Source organism: Ceratotherium simum, chromosome 20 (genome assembly GCF_057802395.1).
Source record: "Ceratotherium simum simum isolate JZ-2026a chromosome 20, ASM5780239v1, whole genome shotgun sequence".
Classification (NCBI taxonomy): Eukaryota; Metazoa; Chordata; class Mammalia; order Perissodactyla; family Rhinocerotidae; genus Ceratotherium; species Ceratotherium simum.
The window spans coordinates 7,079,841-7,100,278 of record NC_141919.1 but is presented as its reverse complement, the minus strand read 5'-3'; the positions used below and the strand labels follow the sequence as shown (position 1 = coordinate 7,100,278).

General features: G+C 47.3%; 2 protein-coding genes across 19 annotated transcripts in view; one reads left to right on the top strand and one right to left on the bottom strand.

Annotated features, from left to right (window-relative positions):
- Nucleotides 1-20,438, top strand: part of LOC101398151 (solute carrier family 28 member 3-like) — an 80,886-nt gene that overhangs the window by 3,088 nt on the left and 57,360 nt on the right. For 15 of the 18 annotated variants that reach the window (XM_087444348.1, XM_087444346.1, XM_087444344.1 and 12 more), the window contains exon 2: nucleotides 19,820-19,969. The exons of 2 other annotated variants lie outside the window; for them this stretch is intronic. The gene's annotated coding sequence lies outside the window, so the exon portion shown is untranslated. Of the gene's footprint in view, nucleotides 1-18,070; nucleotides 19,970-20,438 lie in introns of those variants that run through there. One more of the 18 variants, XM_087444338.1, reaches the window with a different exon arrangement.
- Nucleotides 5,413-7,937, bottom strand: LOC106803592 (nuclear pore-associated protein 1). Its single transcript, XM_087444196.1, is given in 12 exon segments — nucleotides 5,413-5,561; nucleotides 5,564-5,614; nucleotides 5,617-6,170; nucleotides 6,172-6,365; nucleotides 6,518-6,653; nucleotides 6,655-6,769; nucleotides 6,772-7,015; nucleotides 7,018-7,271; nucleotides 7,274-7,381; nucleotides 7,384-7,443; nucleotides 7,446-7,511; nucleotides 7,514-7,937. Coding segments are annotated over 12 exon segments (2,355 nt in total).

The following is a 20,438-nucleotide window of genomic DNA, read 5'->3' as shown; positions in this document are numbered from 1 at the left end:
CATCGAAGTTGTGAAAATCTGTCCCTGGAGAGGGGAACTGGGATGAGACGGGTGGAATTTCAGTATTATTCAAGTTGCTGTCATGTTCATGTATTTTCATAAAAAGTAAAAGAGTATTTCTATTTATTTAAAAATTGCTTCAGCTGTGTAAGTGCATCAACGCATGAAATTCAAAATCATCTTTACGTCTCTCATGCATTTGTTAAATGTTTGCCTTCTCAGGATTATTTTTAGGTACGAGGGCATTCTTGAGCATATCTTGTAGTGGGGGCCTTGTGGCAATGAACTCGCTTAGCTTTTGTTTATCTGGGCTACTTATTATTTCTCCATCTATCTGAAGGATATTTTCGCGGGCTAGAGTATTCTTGGCTGAAAGTTTTTGTCTTTCAGAATTTTGAATATATCATTCCACTCTCTCCTAGCCTGTAAAGTTTCTGCTGAGAAATCAGCTGAGAGCTTGATAGGAATTTCTTTGTACGTTATTTTATTTTGTCTTGCTGGCCTTAATATTTTTTCTTTATCATTGACTTTTGCCAGCTTTACTACTATATGTCTTGGAGAGGGTCTTTACATGTTGATATATTCAGGAGATCTGTTGACTTCATTCACTTGTATTTCCAGCTCCTTCCCCAGGTTTGGGAAGTTCTCAGCTATTATTTCTTTGAATAAGCTCTCTGCTCCTTTTTCCCTCTCTTCTCCTTCTAGAATAGTTACAATCCTTATGTTGCATTTCCTAATTGAGTCAGATATTTCTTGGAGAATTTCTCCATTTCTTTTTGGTCTTAGTTCTCTCTCCCCTCCACCTGGAGCATTTCTGCATTTCTATCGTCTAGATTTCTAGTTCTATCATCAATATTGTTGGCTCTGTTATTTAAAGACTCCAAATTTTTCTCTATCTCCTCCATTGTGTTTTTCATCTCCAACATTTCTGATTGGTTTTTCTTTGTAGTTTCCATCTTTTTTGTGAATAAATTCCTGATTTCATTGAACTATCTGTATTTTCTTGTAACTCATTGAGCTTTTTTATGATAGCTACTTTGAATTCTCTATCATTTAGATTATAAATTTCTGTGCCTTCAAGGATTGATTTCTGGGTGCTTGTCATTTTCCTTCTGTTCTGGAGATTTAATATATTTTTTTAAACTATTTGGCGGCGTGGATTTGTGTTTATGCATAGGGATAGTGTCTGCACAAAGCTTCCACCTGCGACCACTGGGTGGGGGTCAAGAGCTGTGTATTCTGAACCCATTGTGATCTGTGGGTGCTCTGGTAGACCAGCTATGTTGGATTGCTGGGCGGGGGGAGGGGAGCTTTCTTTCACCTTCCTGATCCCAGGGGCTTCTCGCTCTTCCCTCACTGTCTGCTCTCCTGGGGTGCTAGCTTGATAAAGACACCCCTTCAACAATTCAGTCACCTCCCTGTGGGGTTCCCACAGGCTGTGAGGGAACTTGGAGAGCGATGGTTTTCCCACAGAGGGCTGCCACTCCCCCCTCTCTCTAGAAACCATGCAGTCCCAGGGTCACTGCCATTGAGGGAGGGAGAGGATCTCTCCTTGCCTCCTTGCACTTCCTCTGGGGGGTCCAGCACCTCCACCTTCAGACGTATGGCTGCATGGGTCTCTCAGACGTTTTTTGTGTTGTGTGAATGTCCTCTGTTGGTATGTGAATGTCCTTTTTGTTGTATCTTATGGAGGAGAGTCTAAGGGGAGAGTTCACTCTGCCATGATGCTGACATCAGTCCTCACTGAAAGTTTTTCAGAATTATTTTTAGCATGAAGCCCTTTAAAAAAAATGTCAAGAAATATGAATTTTCCAAATTTGTCCTTGATAATATTGCCAGGCATGGCAGAGAGAGGGTGTGGGACTGTTAGAAGCAAACTGGATTTCAGCCCTGCTTCTGAGAGGCAGTTGTGACAGCAAAGGGCAGGCGAGTCTCTGAAGCCAGAGAGCAGGGGCTTTGATCTCTGGACTGTGATACACAACTTAGAGGAAGTGATCAGGAGGAGTCTGGCAGCCTCTCTGGGATGGCGCTCTTTGTTCTTACAGGGCTAATCTCATCAGTGTTGCACTAGACTTAGTGCTGTGCATTGTTAGACTCAGTTATCATATTTTTCTATGTGTTTACTTCATAAAAGTCAGCACTTTCCTGCTCCCATTAAAATGGGGATCTCCTATTTCAATAGCCTAGTGAAGGCAATCAAAGCACTATTCCTTCAGGAACTCAATAAGCATTTATATATATGCTCCATCTCCATCCATCATCTGTGTATCTATCATTTATCCGTCTGTTTGTCATCTGCTTATCTACCTACCTGTATTAGTCTACTCAAGCTGCTCTAAAAAAATTCCATAGACTGGGTGAGGGCTTAAACCACAGATTTCTCAGAGTTCTGGAGGCTGGAAGTCCAAGATCAAGGCAGATTCAGTTCCTGGTGAGGTCCCTTTTTCTAGCTTGCAGATGGCCACCCCCTTGCTGTGTCCTCATATGGTGGAGAGAGAAAGCTTGGCTGTCTTTAACTGCACTGATCCCATCATGGCAGCTCCACATTCACAAGCTCTTCTAAACCCAATCACCTCCCAAAGGTTCCACCTCCAAATATCATCACATTGGGCATCAGGGCTTCAACATATGAATTTTGGGGGACACAAAAATTCAGTCCCTGGAGCCGGCCCTGTTGCATAGCAGTTAAGTGTGCACACGTCGCTGCTGGTGGCCTGGGTTCAGATCCCAGGTGACGCACCGCTTGTCAGGCCATGCTGTGGCGGGGTCCCACATAAACTGGAGGAACATGGGCACAGATGTTAGCTCAGGGCCAGTCTTCCTCAGCAAAAAGAGGAGGATTGGCATGGATGTTAGCTCAGGGCTGATCTTCCTCACAAAAAAAACCCAAAAAACAAAAACAAAAAAAACGAAAAAAGAAAAAATTCAGTCCATAACTCACTCACTTCATCTATCTATATATCATCTATCTGTCTATTTTTCTATCATTATGTATAGAACAATAAGAACATGCCTTATAAATCACTTCCCTACATTATTTTATGTTAACCTCCCAAAAGTCTTGCAAGATAAACAGGCTACATATAAAGCACCGAGTTCACTGAGACACTTGAAGGTTGGGTCAGCTGTCTGTGATCACACAAACAACAAATGGTCATGCAGAGAATTCAGCCACATCTTCTCTGTCCTCCTCTCCTCCCTCCCACTCCTGACTCTAATCCAGCCACATGAGTTTACTGACCGCTCCCTGAGGACACCAGGCATCTTTCCTCTAGGGCTTTGCAGTGATTATTCTCCTGATCTGGAATGCTTTTCCCTCAGACACCTGACTCAGTCACCTAACTCTAGACTGTTCAAGTCCCCCCTTCGCAGTGAGGCTTGTCCTGTCCACCGTTTAACTCGAAAGCCCTGCCTCTCTCTGCCCACAGTCTCCATCCTCCATCTGCTGCTTTATTCTCCATAGCATTTGTTACTGGCTAACCTACCAGATCATGTACATGTGTTTGTTGTTTCTTTTCTCCCCTCCAACTAGGATGGAGGTTCCACAAAGTCAGGAATTTTGCCTTCATTATGTCTAGTGGAAACCCAGCAGAACTGTAGGGTCATCCAGAACCGGGGGCAACTGTAACTCGTGTGATTTGATATTTTAGTGGTTTAGATTAGAGCCACGCCAGTTACTAAAGTGGATCTTTTCTGACGTTTTTCAGCAGCATGATAAATTCTAAGCAAACTTAAATTTTCCATAGTTACAGAGCAAGCATGAGCTCTTTCTTCCTTTGTTTCTCCAAATGCAAGAACCTGGATGCCAAATCCGTCCTCTCTGGGTGAAGTGGGAATGTGTGAGGACGACTGGCTTAAGTGTAAAGTAAATATAAAGATGCACAAAAAGACATTTAAACATTTGAAAACTGAAATCATAAAGTGTGGTTTCCTGTCCCACATCAGGGATTATGCAGCCTCCAGTGAGTTCAGGGTGGTGGGAGAGGAGAGAGCAGCATAGAGGGAAGAGGCACGGGTGAGTCCCCCCATCTCTCCCTCCTCTGGACCTTCCTTCCTCCTGGAGTGTCGCCCCTCACGCTCAACACCCAGATGTCGGGTCAGCACGTGCCGTCATCGAGTGTGGCTGCTTCCACGTCCCAGTCACCGGGACACAGAACATTTGCATAGTTAAGTCTGGCTCAACACATCGCCACTTATGTATGTCAATTCTTCCTCCACAGCTGAGTCAAAGACACATGAGCAGAGGCAGATTAACAAGAACAGGTTTTGTATATAAATATACACATAATCTGGGAAAGGTAAGGGCCCACTGAAGCAAATGGGTAGGGGGAGAGGAATCCCCTATAAACAGCAGTGGGCATCCTGCCAGTTTCCAGACTAGAGAAAGTTGGCCCAGAGCTTGGGTCGGCCATGTGAACAATCAGGGATGACACAGTTCATGCTACGTGCAGCTCTCTTCGCTTCTCCACACTGGAGCTTCTCAAGTCTGGGGTAGTTCTGACCTGGGCTTGTATGTTCCTCACCCTCCAACACACACACACACACAAACACACACACACACACACACACAACACCCTCCCCACATACACACACACCCTACACACAAACCCCACAGATACACAACTCACACAACCTACACACACACATGCATACACTCCCCACACACATACACACCCCATACTACACATATACACACACAAACACATACACACACACCCTTGAGTTGTGGTCCTCTGGCTGCTATAGGAAGAGAGCAGGTGAAGTTTCACTTGAAGGGGCGGAGTCCCTTTCCATTGGAGCAAAGTCCATTCCTGGTTACACACAGTTTGCAGAAAAGATCTGCTCCTAATTTGTTGAGGTTTGTGATAGAAGAAAGGAATTGATTGGTGGCTCCTATGAAGCCCTGGCAGGTGATGAGGGTGCCCCAGAGGCAAGGCTGCGACTGCTGTGCCCTGAGCACAGGCACAGTTGCTCTGACCAGGAGCCTCCAAACACAGTGCTGGCTCCTCCAACGTCAGAGGGGAACCTTCTGGTGTTTTGACTGAGAGTAGAGGTTTCTCTCTAAAACCGTATGGTGCTGTCCCCCATTCCATCACCTGTATTTTGCCCAGGGGGCCCCAAGGGCTCTGTATGAATGGGGGACCATAGTGTATCCAGTCACAGCAGATATGGTGCTGTCCCCCATTCCCTCACCTGTGCTCTGGATAGATGGGCTCCAAGCGTTCTGATGGCAGGTGGTGACACAGGGGCCTCCCATCACAGGTGAGATGATGTTCCCTCTGACTGTACCCCCTGTGTTTTGGCCAGGTGGGCCCCATGTGCACTGATGGAGAGCAGGAATACCACGTCCTCCAATCATGGGATTGGTGTTGTCCCCTCCCATCATACCACCTGGATTCTTACAGGTGCGCCTCAGGTGCTTGGAGTGAATGTAGAACTAGAAGTGCGTGCAAACACAGGCATGGTGCTTGCCCCTCCTACTGCAGAAGCCATGCTGTGGCCAGATGGATCCCAGGTTATTTGACCAAAAGGAGGACCAGAAGTGGTGCTGGGTGCCCCTTCAGTCATACCCCAAAGTTGAGTGCACTGGATGCCTGTGACTGAGTAAGGCCTGGGGTGGAACACTGACCCCAAAGCTCCCACCATCTGTAGGGGCTGCAGGTCCCAGAAAAACAAGTGGGCCTGGAGTTGTATTGGCAAACAGTGAGCTACTGCCCCTTGTGCTGGGCATCCTGGTGGCAACTCCAAAGCCAGTAGTAGTAGATGTGCCAATGGGGAGAACAGATGGGATGTCACCAAAAGTCAGCTGGATGTAGACAGCAGTGCCAGATGCAGAACCTGGCGATGTGAAACCTGCTAAACCTGGTTGCATTGTGCTGCCTTTGGGTGGCCGGGCTGCAGGAGAGGTTAGAGCCACAGCTTGTGCTGGGGCTGCCAGTGTTCCCACTAGAAAAGAGTTGTTAGGCTGCTGCCCATCATAGGCCCCAAATGTGGGCTGAGAGGTGATTCTTGGGTTAAAGAGAAGGTTGGAAATTGTGATCCGTCTGCTGACTGACTGTGCAGGTAAACAGATGGAGACGTGGGCTGAGGCAATGCTGCCACTGGGTGGCGTGTTCTGGGAACCAGGAAGCGCCATGTAGAATGGGAAGTGGTTCTCCCTGGAGACGGGGAGACTGGAAGATGACAGCCTGGGAAGGAGGCGTGGGATCCATGGCATCGGTGTTAAAGGCAGGCTTGAAGTTTGCAGAGGTGCTGCCTGCTGGAGCGTAGGGGACTGCAGGAGCCACGAGGGGTGGGCTGGTGAGAACAGGAGCACTGGGGAGAGAGGCTGTCTGCTGCTGCCCATCGGGGGTCCCACAGCTGGGCTGAGGGGTGGTTTGCAGGCCAAAGGGATAGTTAATAATTGGGGTGGGGACAGGGACCATCAATGAAGATGGGCTGGTGGAGACTGGTACCTTTGCAGGGCGCCTCTGCTCCACAGTGCAGTGAACTTGGGAAAATGGGAGAGATCTCACACTGGAGCCTGGGGACACCTGAAAATGCCAGCCTGGGAAGGGGGAGTCGTGTCCATGTCAATGACACCAGGCTCTAAAGTGGGCTGGGAGGTCAGACCTGCAGATGCCATGGCTGTGATGGTGGAAGGGACTCCACAGAAGGGATGGGTGGCCAGTGAAAGCAGGGTTCCAGGTGGAAGGGACTGGAAGAGGGGTGGGTAAGAGAAAAGAAGGGGGAGAATCTACACACAGGGTTGTTGGGAGTTCTTTTTGTCAGGAGGCAGCTTGAAGGAGAAGGTAGAGGTGCTAGGAGGTGTGGGGAGGCCAGAAATAGGAGATGCTGTAGCTCTCACTGCATGAAAAGGGCCTCCATTCTCATTCAGTGGAATTCCCAAAACAGGACTAGGTCTAAAAGAATCAGCAGGAACAGCAGGAGGAGGAGAGTTCGGGACTGTGTATCTTGTTTCCTGATCAGTATTTGGTGTCGGGGAAGGTGGAGGGGCAGACAGGTGAGGGGGCTGGCAGACAGGTCGGGCAAGTCATTGGGAGGAGCAGGGACCTGTGAGGAGTAAGTGTCCAGGGGAAGGGAGTCTGCAGTCTCCGAGGCAGGTGGGGAGAAAGAAGGGGCAGGCTGAGTGGCACTGCAGTCTGCCATGACCCCCGTTTTATCCTCCAAGATCTTGTTCCGCTGACACTCAGTGTTCTTCTCCAAGGTGCCCAGGTTTTTGGCAATAGCTATGCAAGAAAGTTTAGGAGGTGGGGGCATCTCACCTTGCCCCACAGCAGTGGCAGTGGCAGTGGCCGTGGCAGTGGTAGCGGCAGGGGCAGCACAAGTGGCATGGCAATTCTCCGTTTGCAGGGCCTACTTCTGGGCGAGACCGTGGAGAAGAGCTCCTTGACGGGACATCTGAAGGCCTTTCGTCCTGCATCTCCTTCCTGGACATCAGTGAGCTGGAGAGCTGGGCTGATGGTCTTCACCCAGCACCTCCTTTGTTGACCTCTCCGACAGCAGGAGCAGCATGGGGTTGGGTCAGAGAGCACTGCTACATCTGGATCAGGCTTCCCAGGAGGCAGGACATCTCCAGCAGGGCTGTATGAGGTGGTGACAATGTGGCTTTCCAAGGAGGAGCTTATTGGAAACATCTGGGCCTTCTCACTCCAGCTGTCTTCTGGGTGTTTGGGATGGAGGTCCAGAGGTCCAGGACTGCAGTTGAGAGAAGTGAGGACTCCGTTGGTCTCCAGGGGCCTAGATATCAAGGGTATATCCCCATTGTTATGGGGGCCCCTGTTCCCATCGTCTTGTCTTTTGGTCTCTACATGGTCCTCCTCATCCTTTGCCATCCCCTCTCTGGGCTCTTCTTGGGCCTTCACTTCAATCTCTTTTGGGCAAGGAAGGTGGAGGTGACTGGATGGTGCCAGCTTCATAGCCTTGACTACCTTCATAGTCTGCTCCCATAGCAGACTGCCCGGGCTTCTTTGAAGAGTCCCTCTAGCTCACCAAGGGGAGGATCCCCAGAAGGTAGCAGGTGGCTTGCTAGGTCGGGTACTGCCTCTCCCATGTGATGTAAAAGCCAATTGATAATGGTACAGGATCCTGTTGGAACAGCCTGCAGCCAGGGCTGAGAGTTGGCGCAGGAATAGTGGTGTGGTCCCAGCCAGGCAGGGCGGCATTGCGGGTGGGGGAAACCAGGTGACTACAGCCAGGCAGGGGAAGGTGGCAGGGAGGGTGACAAAACTTACAAAGGAAATTGCCCACATAGAGCCTGTGTGCGCCAAACCATGAGAGAATAGAGTATGAAACTGGAGAGCTTGTCCTTAGCTTCTGACTCCTCCCAGGGCCAGGCAGGCACTGCACTGTTCAGCTTGACGCTTGTGTCGTCTCCTTGGAACATGTCACAGAGAAAGGGAGTGCCAGGGGCACACGCCAGCCCAGTATGTGAAGAGATGGCGCCAAAGGGCAAAGGGCGAGGCCCCAACGGCTGCCCCAGCTGGACTTTCTAGCACCTGGGACTTCCTGCTGCGGGTTGCAGGTGTTTGGCACCAGGTGGGCCGCCACGCGGGGACAATTCAGGACTGGGAGGCCCCATCACCACAGCTCACCCCCCTGGGCGCTGGCTCTGCAGGCCCCTGAGCGCCTGGGTGTGTGTCGCCAGTGCTTTCCTTGGGGTCCCCGAGGTCAGAGCCTGCTCAGAGCTGAGCCAGGAGCCACCAGATCCCGCCAGAGTGTGCCCATCTCCTCCAGGGATGCCACCTTCCCGCCACACCCCGCCCCAGCTTCTCTGTGAGGCCTGGAGCCAGGGGCGCCTTGTCCTTGGCCCCTAGGCCCCCAGCGTCATCAGTCAGGTGGGCAGGTTTCTGAGGAGGGGACAGGGAGCCTGACCTGACTGGGTGCTGTACCCGACGACATCCCTTTCTGGTAGGCAGGTTCTGTTTTCACTTTTTTTTAGAAATTTGTTGTTTAAAGCAACATTAAACCTTAAACCACCTCAGATTTTCTCTTTGGTCTAGTTTGAAGGATCCAAATATGTAAAGATTGTAAGAGTGCAGTTACACCAGAAAACGAGTGTAGCTATATTTATCATACTTACCAAGTAGGGAATCATTACATAATGATAAAGGGGACAATTTGTCAGGAAGCTACAACCATTCAGATCCTCCAGGTGCCTAAAGGCTGCCCTGGTGGTCTAGTGGTTAAGGTTTGGCCTTCTCACTGCCCTGGCCCGGGTTTGATTCCTGGTGAGGGAACCTCCCCACCTATCTGTCCCTTGTCATACTGTGAGTTCACACTGAGCACATAAAAAGTGCTCAGAAATAGTCTGTTAATAAGCGAGTCCCCATGAAATCATCTGCTCCTGATTTTATCTTATTTCCAATTTTAAAATTACTTTCTATGAACTGAAACCTTCTGAGCTCTTGCCGAGCATCTTGGTGTATTTCCAGTCTACAAGGGTTCTCTTAATATTTCCTAGTTATTTGCAAACACAAAACCAAAGACTTTGTTTTCCAACCACATATATACAAAAGTATGGTTTTTTTGCCTTTGATTTTCTTATTGAAGAGAAAAAAGAGGGAAAAAAGGCAGTTAAAATGTTAAGTCACAAAGTTGTGTCTTACGGTTAGTTACATTTTCCAGAAGACCAGCAGGAATTTGGCTGAGGCCTAGATCCTGGGCAATCTCCAAAGGCTCTAGTCGTCACCTCTAGGTGACAAACCAGGACTCCATTTACATCTTCAACATTGATTCATTGTAAAATCTACATACTTAGGGTGCCCAGAGTCTTCTGCAAAAGGCAGTTTGTTAATTTCTAGAATGTTTTCTAGTGTTTTCCAGTTGAACACCCTACATTGATCATTGCTTCTAAGGATCTGCAGGAGCCTGGAGACCTACAAAGACAGCTTTGGCATTTCTGTAAAATTCAGAACAGCTCACCATCTGTTCTCCCTTGGACTGACCCTTCACGGGATGAATTCAGCCCTGCTGAGTAGCCCCGGGGTCTATCCATGGTGTTGTTCCACACAGAGAGAGAGAGGCTGCTTGGAGAGTTAGCAGGCTTTGGTTCCGCAGCCTGGATTTTTATTTAAAACTGGTGTGTGAGGAGGACAAATAAAAAGTTAAATGTGTGAAGGCAAAGAATGAGCTAATCCTGGAGGAACCATTGCAACAGAGAGACATATTAGGCCTTAGTGTGCTATCCTCCTCCAGCCCCCACAGTGCTTTTAAGTATTTTTGTGACACCCTGACGTTACTGGGGGGTCAAATGTGCATGAAATACAATCTAGTTGGTAAATTACATATTTAGGTTGCTAAATTTTCTCTGTATCTTTCATGTATCCTCATTTCTTCTTCATAAGACAGCAAATATTTTAAGAGAAAAGAATTAACCCTTTTTCTTACCTGGTTTGTAACTCAAGAGAAAACCTGTCCCCAAATTTTGTAATCTGTATATCGCAAAACCAGAAGACAGCACAAACATTCACTGACCAGCAGAGGACGTGTGTGGCAGGTGAAGAAAGGAGGGCAAAGGAAATGAGTGTCAAAGATAGAAAGCTTCAATCAGGCATGCTCAGGGTTCAAGTCAAATACGGGAGGGGGAGGCACACACACACACTATGGCTTAAAAATGCACCCAAATATGCCCAGTTATCCCTGGAATACTGTTTCATGGAGACTGTTGATGAACCTTTTTTTTTAAAAAGACTTTATTGTTTTAGAGCAGTTCTAGGTTTACAACAAAATTGAGAAGGAGGTACAGAGATTTCCCACATGCCCCCTGCCCCCATTCGTGCATAGCTCCCCCATTGTCAACATCACTCGCCAGAATGGTACATTTGTTACCAGGGATAAACCCACAGTGACACATCATAATCACCTGAAGTCCACAGTTTCCCTTCAGGTTCACTCTTGGTGTTGTACATTCCATGGGCTGGGACAAATGTACAATGACACATATCCATCGTTAGAGTATCATACAGAATATTTTCACTGCCCTAAAAATCCTCTGTGCTCTGCCTATTCTTCTGTCCCTGCCCCCCACCCCTGGCAACCACTGGTCTTTTTATTGTCTCCATAGTTTTGCCTTTTCCAGAATGTCATATAGTAGGAATCATACAGTAATGTAGCCTTTTCAGATTGGCTTTTTTCACTTAGTAATATGCATTTTAGGTTCTTCCATGTCTTTTTATGGCTTGATAGCTCATATCTGTCAATAGTATTCCATTGTCTGGATGTATTGATGAACTTTGAGACTGGGAATGCTCAAAACCATGATCCCGAATTCACCCAGGAAATCTCAAACCCAATTAAAGACATGTACAGATTTTCAGACTGTGCTTACAACATCACTAATAATTTCTCCAATCCCCCCAAAATCTTAAAAAGCTGGTGGTGTCCTGTTTTCATTGACTGATGTTAAGAGACATTAACTTACCTAATGATGGTTACCTGATCTTATTAGAAATCAAGTGCCCCCACTCCACCCACTAGCCCACTACACTGCAGTAGGGGGTTGGGACTAGGGTTTTCGTGTTTAGCAAATTAAAATACAGTATTTTATCTGGCAATCCTAATTGGAATAAAGGCCCCACACATCTAATAATGGTGGTATCAGACATACCTTCAGTTTTCCAAAAAACCTAATAGAAAGTCAATATTTACCATGGTGTGGCCAATGACAAGGCAAACTTTCCACCACTCTCCCTCCCCACCCACTATTCAGTGTATTCTCTCTTTGTTATCGTATCCTGATTAGAAGTTTTGAGGAGCAACTATATGTTCCTCTGGAATGAAAAACAGAGACAACAATTAACAATTACCTAAATGCAGTTTGTTTGGAAGGCTAATTCTTTCAAAGGTGAGAGTCAGTAGCAGATGAGTGAAGAGTGGGAACCACTGTATGCTAGAGTTTGCAAAGACTGCCTGGAGGTGGTGGGAGGGGCAATGGGGGTGGGCATCAGGGGGGGCTCTAAGATCCCTCCTCTGCTTCAATCTGAGCAGCTATGCCCTGATCAATTTACATAATAGAATTCAGCCTAAGATTGTATCTGAGGACAATGGCCCCCTGCTAAAACACCATCTGAAACCATTGTTCTAAATTAGAAATGTGCTGTCCAATAGAGTAGCCACTAGCCACAGGTGGCTACTGAGCACTTGAAATGTGGCTGGTCCAACTTGAGCTGTGCTGTGAATGTAAAATAAACATCAGATTTCAAAGAGTTAGTACAAAGAAAAAAGAATGTATAATATCTCAATAATTTTTATATTGATTCTATGTTCAAATGACATTTTGGATATATTAGTTAAGTAAATATATGTGACCTGTTTATTTTTTTGAATGTGACTACTAAAAAATTTAAAATTATCTGCATTGCTTGCATTATATTTCTACTGGATAGTGCTCATACATCATGCTGTGAAATACGTGAAAGAAATTCCAGGACTGGTGTGAATAGCATGTGACCACTTGCAGGTTAGTTTAGATTGTCCACTGGTCTAAGCGCTTTCCAGCTGAGAGTAACTTCATGTTTACGTTACTGAGAGTCACTCTAAAACAATAAAAAATTGTTACTGTGCGCTCTCCAAGTTTTTTTTTTTCTGGTATCTTTTTTTCTTCCACTATTAAGACATTTCTTTGGTTATGGTTGCTACCAGCTGAGGAAAGATGGGGCTCTGACTGTGGCTCAGTATTTCAGAGAAATGCACAGATCGCAGCCCAGAGCAGGAAGAGGCGGTTCTGTGCTGAAGATCAAGCCCAGCCGTGCCCCGCCCGGCCGGTACCTTGGCTCTGCTCAGCAGCTCCAAAATTAGCCTGATGGACCCCAGGTTCCTCTGAGCCAGCAGCAGCTTTTGGTTTCCAGTTTTGATATTTTTCGTGTAGCTTTTTCTGGTCCTCTGCTTGTAGCTTCTCAAGCTTTACCAGATTCCATCGGAATTCATGGTCCCTCTGTTTCTGTTCCCTCTTGCGAAGCTTCTCCTCTCTTTTCTTCCTCCAGTTCTTCTAGCTCTGTTTCTTTTCTTCTGCTCTCTGCCTCTCCTCTGCCTCTTTTTCTCAGCTGTTTTGTTCTTCTCTCTGCTGCCGTTTCTTAATTGAGGCATCACTCAGCAGTTTGGTCGAAGCAAAAGAAACCTTGATGTTGCAGGCCACGGCCTTGCCATCCTCGCCTATAATATGAGCTTTTTCCCACCCAGGGTGCTCCTGGCTTGGATGAAGCCCCTGTACCCACGGTACTCGACGTATGCCTTGAAGTTCCAGTGTCCCCCGAAACTGAAGGTGTGCAAGTTTTGGTCAGTTATCTCCACCCGGTAGGGGTGCAGCATGGGGACGTCCATGTTCTGTATCTCCCCAACCTTCTCAAACACCCTGACTAGAACCCCCTCACTGGGCTTCTCCAAGCTCGACTCCTACTAACTCTGTTCATCCTGCCTCCCTCTTGTAGGGACCCTTCTGATAATCCAGGATAATCCTCTCAAATCAAGACCGTTAAGTTAATCACACCTGCAAAATCCTTTCTGCCATGTAAGGTAACATTCACAGGGTCTAGCGATTAGGACGTGGACATTTTTAGGGGCAGCATTATTCAGTCTACCACAACCTCCAGGGGAATTACCTGGTTTATAACTAGCTGACCCTGGTGGGGTGGTGGTGAGGGGCAGGGTGGGAGAATGTGGGAGATCAGGCCTGAGCACATCTAGTACCCAGCCACTAGGGGCCTACGGCTCTGTGTTACACACCAGCGCTAAAGTCTCAGTTCTAGTCTAATTCATATCCCTAGTGTAAGGGAAGACCACCTTGTAGTGGTAAGATGTCTAAGATGTCTTCCTGTCTGTATGAAGCACCTGAGGTGATCACTGGTAGCACTCTGGATTGGGGTAATTAGAAAAGAAGGTCCTGGGGTTGGGATGATGTGGGAGATCTGGAATGTTCTCATGAAGCAGCAACTGCTGGGAAGGAAGGTCACTGAGATTTGTGTGAGAGGAGCTAAGATGGATGGATAGAGGAAACTGGTATCTTCTAGTTTTTTCTACTGGGAGGTGATCAGGAATGGTATGGGGGATAGCTATCCCTGTGTCTTAGCAGGGAAATGGTGCCCTAGCTGATGACATCTCAACAAGAGGAGGAAAAAATCCCACACCTTTCTACTTCTAGGGTCTTGCTTCTCAGGTCTACTCTACTGGGTTGGGGAGATGAATGCTAACACTTTCCAGGTCCTCAGCATGTTCGTCCATCCTTCTCTCTCTCCTATACCCTCCACTGCTCCTTCTTTCAGCTGAGTTGAGTTTTGTTTCATTTTCTGTCTCCCATACCTGTGCTAAGACTAATCTTGGTATCCCTGGAAACCTGAGGGCACTTCCTCACATTAGCAGTAACCTTCACATAGATCTGCTAGAGGCGGCCAACCTCAGACTGTGCCACACTTTGTTCAGGAAGATTTATTAATAAGTAGATGGTAAATCAAGGGGAAATTTTGATGAGGAGCTGAACACCTACATGTTCATAAAGTGTCCCTCCACAGACTGCTTATTAATCATGAGGGAAAATATAACTACGCAGTGGAGAAATTGCACAGCACCCTGAACAGGTGACCAAAATGAACATCACTGCCAGGAGGCAGGTGAATGTCGTGTGTCTCCAGAAGGACATAACATCACCTGTGAAGAATTCTGGCTGAGAATGCATAATCTCCTTCTAATCGTGGGAAACTTCACATAAACCCAATGGAGGAATAGGGACTGTATCCTTCTAAAATGTGAATATTATAAAAGACAAAGAGTCTGTGGACATGTTTCAGATTAAAGGAAGCTAAAGAGACATGGCAACTAAATGCAATACCTGCCTCTAGATGGGACCCTGTCCTAAAGGGGAATTGACAAAATTATAATACGGATGGGATATTGAAGTATTGTAGCAATGTTCAATTCACTAGAATTGACAACTGTGCTGTGGTTATGTAAGAAAGTATCCCCGTTCTTAGGAAATACATACTAAAGTATTTTTGGGGAAGGGACCATGATGTATGTAACGTATCTGCAAATGGTTCAGAAAAAAATATGTTGTGGATTACGTCCGCAAATACATTGAGAGAGGAAGCCTTCACATGATGAAGCAGAGGGGCTCAGAGATGAACACTGGGGAAAAGGGTAAAGGGCACATGTGCCTGATCTTTGTACTGTTCTCATTCTTGTGTCTTTTCTGTAGGTTAGAAGTAAAACAAACAATTAAAAAGAAAGACACCAATATCTACTGGGCACCAAGCATCGTGCAAGGTCGTTTCTCAGGTGGAGGGAAAGACACAACCCTCCTCAGAGGAAAAGAAACTCACTGAGAAGAAGGCTGTCCCCAGGCAGGTGTGACACTGGTCTTCCGAGGGCCCCAGGCAGGGGAAGCGCTCAGCGTGACAGGGCTTGCATCCTAGAGCCCCCTCTTCCCAGTACTCGGAGGGGCACATTCCTGGTGAGCACACAGTCCCCGTGGTGGTTCACCCTCAAGCCTTCCGGACAGGTCGTGCAGGTCCCAGATGACGAGCAGGTCTGGCAGGACTTGTGGCAATCTGTGCATGGGAGGGGGCAGCAGACAGAGTGAGAGAGGCCAGGGCGCCCCTCTAAGGAATCAGTTCCCCTGGAAAGGGTGTTCACACTCCTTCCTCATGTGTTCAAGTGGTTTCCAGCGCTCTGTTCCAAAGGTGTGGGCCCATGAGTTGAGTAGAGCCCTGGGGCTCTGGCTGGAGCATTCTTACAAAATGAGAAAACATGGCTGTGTCACATTCTCTGTACCATTTAGAGAGCCCTTCCTGCAACAGCCACCTCAGAGATGTTAGTAAGACTCACTATAATTACACAAACTGCAACAAAATAGTAGTAAGCAACTCTGCAGCAGCATGGTCACACACAGTTTGTCTCCTTTTCACCACCATAACTCCTATCCTGCAGTCCTCCACTGACCTCCCGGAACACCTTGAGCTTATAGCTAACATGATAATTGTCAAAATATAATTACCTGTTGACAAAAAAGGCCACTTTTGTATTCATTTATGAATGCACAGTACCTGCGGGAGGGCCTGGCATGTAACAGGTACTCAGTGGACATTTGTTGACAAACAAACAAGAACAACTCACTCCCCCCTTGGGGTTTGAGCAGTTGCCCTCCCTCTGCCTAGAATTCTCTTCTCCCAGGTATAGCATGGTGTGTTCCCGCCCTTTCTCAATGACATCTTCCAGGCCGCCTTCTCTCTAGTTTTAACTCCCTCCTGCCCGACTTCCAGTCCCTCTTCCCTGCCTTATTTTCACTTATCTTCTCTAGAGTCTGTCTTCCCCAGTAGAGTACAAGCTCCATGAGGGCAGGGTTCTGTCTGTATTGTCCCCGGCTGTTCCCCAGGCCTGGAGGGGCACATGGCACGTAGCAGGCCCCCAGTAAGCACTCACTGGAATAGACGCCTGGTATTATTATCGTGATTGTCATCTCATTTTATCTAGATCAGGAAGTTGAGGCTGGAGGAGCTCAGTCACTCAGCTGGAAAGGGCAGGGTCAGGAGTTGAACCCAGGACCTTAACAAGGGCTCTTGCTCTTTCTGCCCTGGTGCCTTGGGAAAGGTGAGGGGTCCTTAGAGGTGTCTATGCTGTCTCATAGGGGATAATTTGGGGTGATCAGAATAGATCCCAAGGCCTTCTGTTTCTTGGAGTAGATCTGCTTGGAGATTGCTTGGTTTGGATGCTTCTCTACACCCATTCAAATCTTAATTTTCAGGTCAGGTCCTTTGTTTCTCCTTTCTGGAAAGTCAGGTGGTCACCCTGTTTCTTCCCTCGGCCTCCCCTTGGACTGGTGGAAGGTGCAGTAGCATCACAGGGAAAGACCTCAAGTCACGTTCCAACAGTGGGTCTGAGGTGATCCCAGGCATCTGTAGTTTTTAAAGGTCCCCAGGTGATTCTAATGGGCCACCAGGGATGAGAAGCAGGGCCTTTCTCAATGAGAAAATTAAATCAAGTAAATTCAGTAAATGTACTCTGATACCTGTAAAGTTCTCTCCATGGCAAATTACTTCTATTACTGAACCAGAGAAAGGCCAGAAGCTGATGCTCAATTCCTGCCCTAGTGCAGGCAGATGGCCCTGCAGGCCTTTGGCTGAGTCTCTGAACTTCTCGTGGAAACTGACCCCCAGACTGCAGCCTGCCTCCCAGGCTCACTTCCACCTCTTCTGCTGCAGGGCCACAGCCGTCCGTCTTCAAGTCCATGTTCTTACACAAGTAGTCAGGTGGGACATTGACACTAAAGAGCACTTTACATAAACACACAAAAAGGTATATTCAAATCATAAGGCTAGAGCAGAAAGCCGTCAGGGGGAACTACATCTTCATGTCCTACCAAAACCTTTCCCTGAGTACCTTCTAGGATGTGGGTTGCCCAAGTTTTCTCCTGCCAGGGGAGTTCACCTTAAGCTCTCGCTGTGGTTAGGGAGCCTGCCTCTGGGTATCTGTCTTGTGTTTTCTTGGAGGCCACATCGGGGGTTAAGCTGTCACTGGCTGTCTAGCTGGAGTGAATCTTGTGACTGTTGTTAACAGTACAGCATTGTACATGTGAAAGTTGCTAAGAGAGTAGATCTTAAATGTTCTTACCAAAAAAAGGTAACTGTGAGGTGATGGATGTGTTCACTGATCTAACTGTGGTCATCTTTCACAGTGTTTGTGTATGTATATCAAATCATCACATTGTACACCTTAAACTTACCCAATGTTACATATCAATTATATAACAATAAAACTGGGGAGGAGTAAAAGTCCCTTCCCCTAGAGTGCTTCTGTCACTTGCTTGAGAATTCCTCTAGTAGTGGGCAATTTATTTAATTTTTCCGTTCCATGATAACTAACTAGTAAGAGGCAAAGAATTCATGCCCAGTTAGAACATAAGGAGTGTAAATCAGAGCAGATCCTTCTGAATGTGTAGGGATTGAAGCACCAAGTGGGGTGGAATAGGGACCCAGGGCAGGGGGAGCTGAAGGTGATGAGGGGACGGAGGGGAGACTCAGGGAGGCAAAGGGCGAAGGGAGACAAGAGGCACCAAGAAAATCCTCTGTGACGCAGCTTTCCTCAGGCTGCTGTAAACCTGTAATGGCTTCAAATTTTACGAAAAATCTTCCATTTTTGGTGACTTCTGAAGGCTCATCATCTCTGTTGTAAATCTTCACATGAGAATCCTTTTTGATCAGCCACTTTTGTGAGGAGGGTCAGCATTATCCATTGCTAATAAAAGTTACATGATCTAAGTAACAAATGATTCATTTTAATAAATAATAAATTAGAGCAGAATCACAGTATGATTCCTTGAACAGTAGGGAAAGGGCTGGGACGACAACTCTGGGGCTGGAACCGTGCAAACCCCAGATCCTGCTTTGTTTTGGCAGCTACCCATAATCCCCCGAGGCTCCCTGGGGTGCGGTGCTTGGCTGTGCACCCTGAAGTCTTTACCTTTGCAATCCTTAGTCTCTTTATCATAGTAAGTTCCTGCTGGAAACTCATCTAAACATTGCCCGTCGTAGAGAACTGAGGACGCCTCAACACAGAGGTCACAGCCGTCCACTGAGGGGCCACTGCCTTCCAGACAATCTTCATGGCAGGGGACACGCTGGCACGTATCTTCATAGAAGTGGTGGGGACAGGACTGATGGCACGTATCCCTGTACAGGAAGGAACCAGACGTGCACTCTGGGGGAGGGGGAAGCAGCAAGTGACCCCAGGGGGACAGGAGAAAGGAATTCACTCCTTCTGCAGTGGGCTAGCCTGTCCCCACCACTTTGCCTCATTTGACCTGCGAGTACCTGCAATTGCCCCATCCCCACCCTGCCAGGACACATCCTCCATGTCTCACAAGCCCTGCCTTGGGAGAGGAGACCCATATGGTGGCCCGATTAGATGGTGCTAGGTTTACATCGTGAAATGAACTTCCTCTTGAGGGTGCAAAAAATGGTAGTGCTGTGGCAATGAGTGATGGCTGCGATGCTGGAGGGGTTGTTCTGAAATCCCGGAAAGCAGGGGCAGGTTTTAAAGTTGCACTCAGCACTTCAGGCTTGTTTAATACAGAAAGCAGTTTAGGAATTCTTGGGTTAGGTGATTTTTCGTTCACTGGTAGGGTAGAGCAATGAAATACACATGGTAAATTAGTATGAAAAATGCATTGTAGGCATATTTTATTTGTGTTCATTCTCTAATTTGGGAGAGAATTCCAGAAAACACTTTAGGTTACACCAAGAGAATCCTTTGGACAGGACAGCACCAGTTAAATGAGCTAGTCTTATTCTGGAGAGGAAATTATACAGCCTCTCTTGGGAGATAATTCCAGAGAAAGAATTCCTAGCCAGAGCACTGTTCTTGGAGACTTTAGTTTCCTGTAGCACTTGGGATAGTGCTTGGCACCCCCTAAGTGCTCAGGACATGTGTGTGGAAGAAATGGTGCAAAAAGGGGCTCTTGTCTTAACTTGCAGAATCCATAATGGAAACACTTTCACCCTCAGTTTCCTCAGTGATGTGCACAGAGATAGATAGTTTTAGGAAAAGTAGAGAGACTGGTTCCCCCAGTTCTGCTTGGACACCCCACCCTCAGAGAGTCGGCCTCCAGCTGGGGTGTCTTGGCAGAGCCACGTTCCCGCCTGAGATGCTCCAGGTACCTTCCCATGTTTTCTCATGGGTGCCAACCTGACACTTCTCTTGCACACCCTCTGCACGGACACGTGCCCCTCGGAGCAGGTTTCCTGTCACACTTCCTGGTCCAGGATGAGGCCCCCTTCACAGGAGTGGCAGTTGAGGAGAGCTACGGCGTTCACATGTGCCATCTTCTGCACAGAAGCCCCTCTGGGGAGGAGAGAGAGCAACTGGAGAAGCTACCAACCAGGGAAATGATCCCCACCTGGAGACAAGGAGTCAGGGCTGTGAACGGAAGGCCTGCTGCGATTTTCGACCCAAATGAACCCATCGGATCTCCCGAGGAAGTGTGGTAAGAGATCAGGTCTGGAGAAATAAAATGAAAGGGACGAGTGTCATCCTTGTGAATTTGGTTTGTTTGAAAACAACTCGTGTTAGTTCGTGTCTAGTTTAGTCATCATCTGGTTTCCCTATTTTATGTCCTGATTCTCATTTTTTCTTTTCCTTTTTTTCTGGTTAAGGTACAAAATGCTTTTTATTCAATTTAATACTTTTTTTTTGTTTTTTTGAGGAAGAATGGTCCTGAGCTAACATCTGTTGCCAATCTTCTTCTTTTTTTCTTTTTCTCCCCAAAGCCCCAGTTCATAGTTGTATATCCTAGTTGTAGGTCCATCTGGTTTTTCTGTGCGGGACACCACCTCAGCATGGCTTGATGAACCATGAGTAGGTCCGTGCCCGAGATCCGAACCAGTGAACCCTGGGCCACCGAAGTGGAATTTGTGAACTAACTGCTACGCCACCGGCCTGGCCCCCTCAATTTA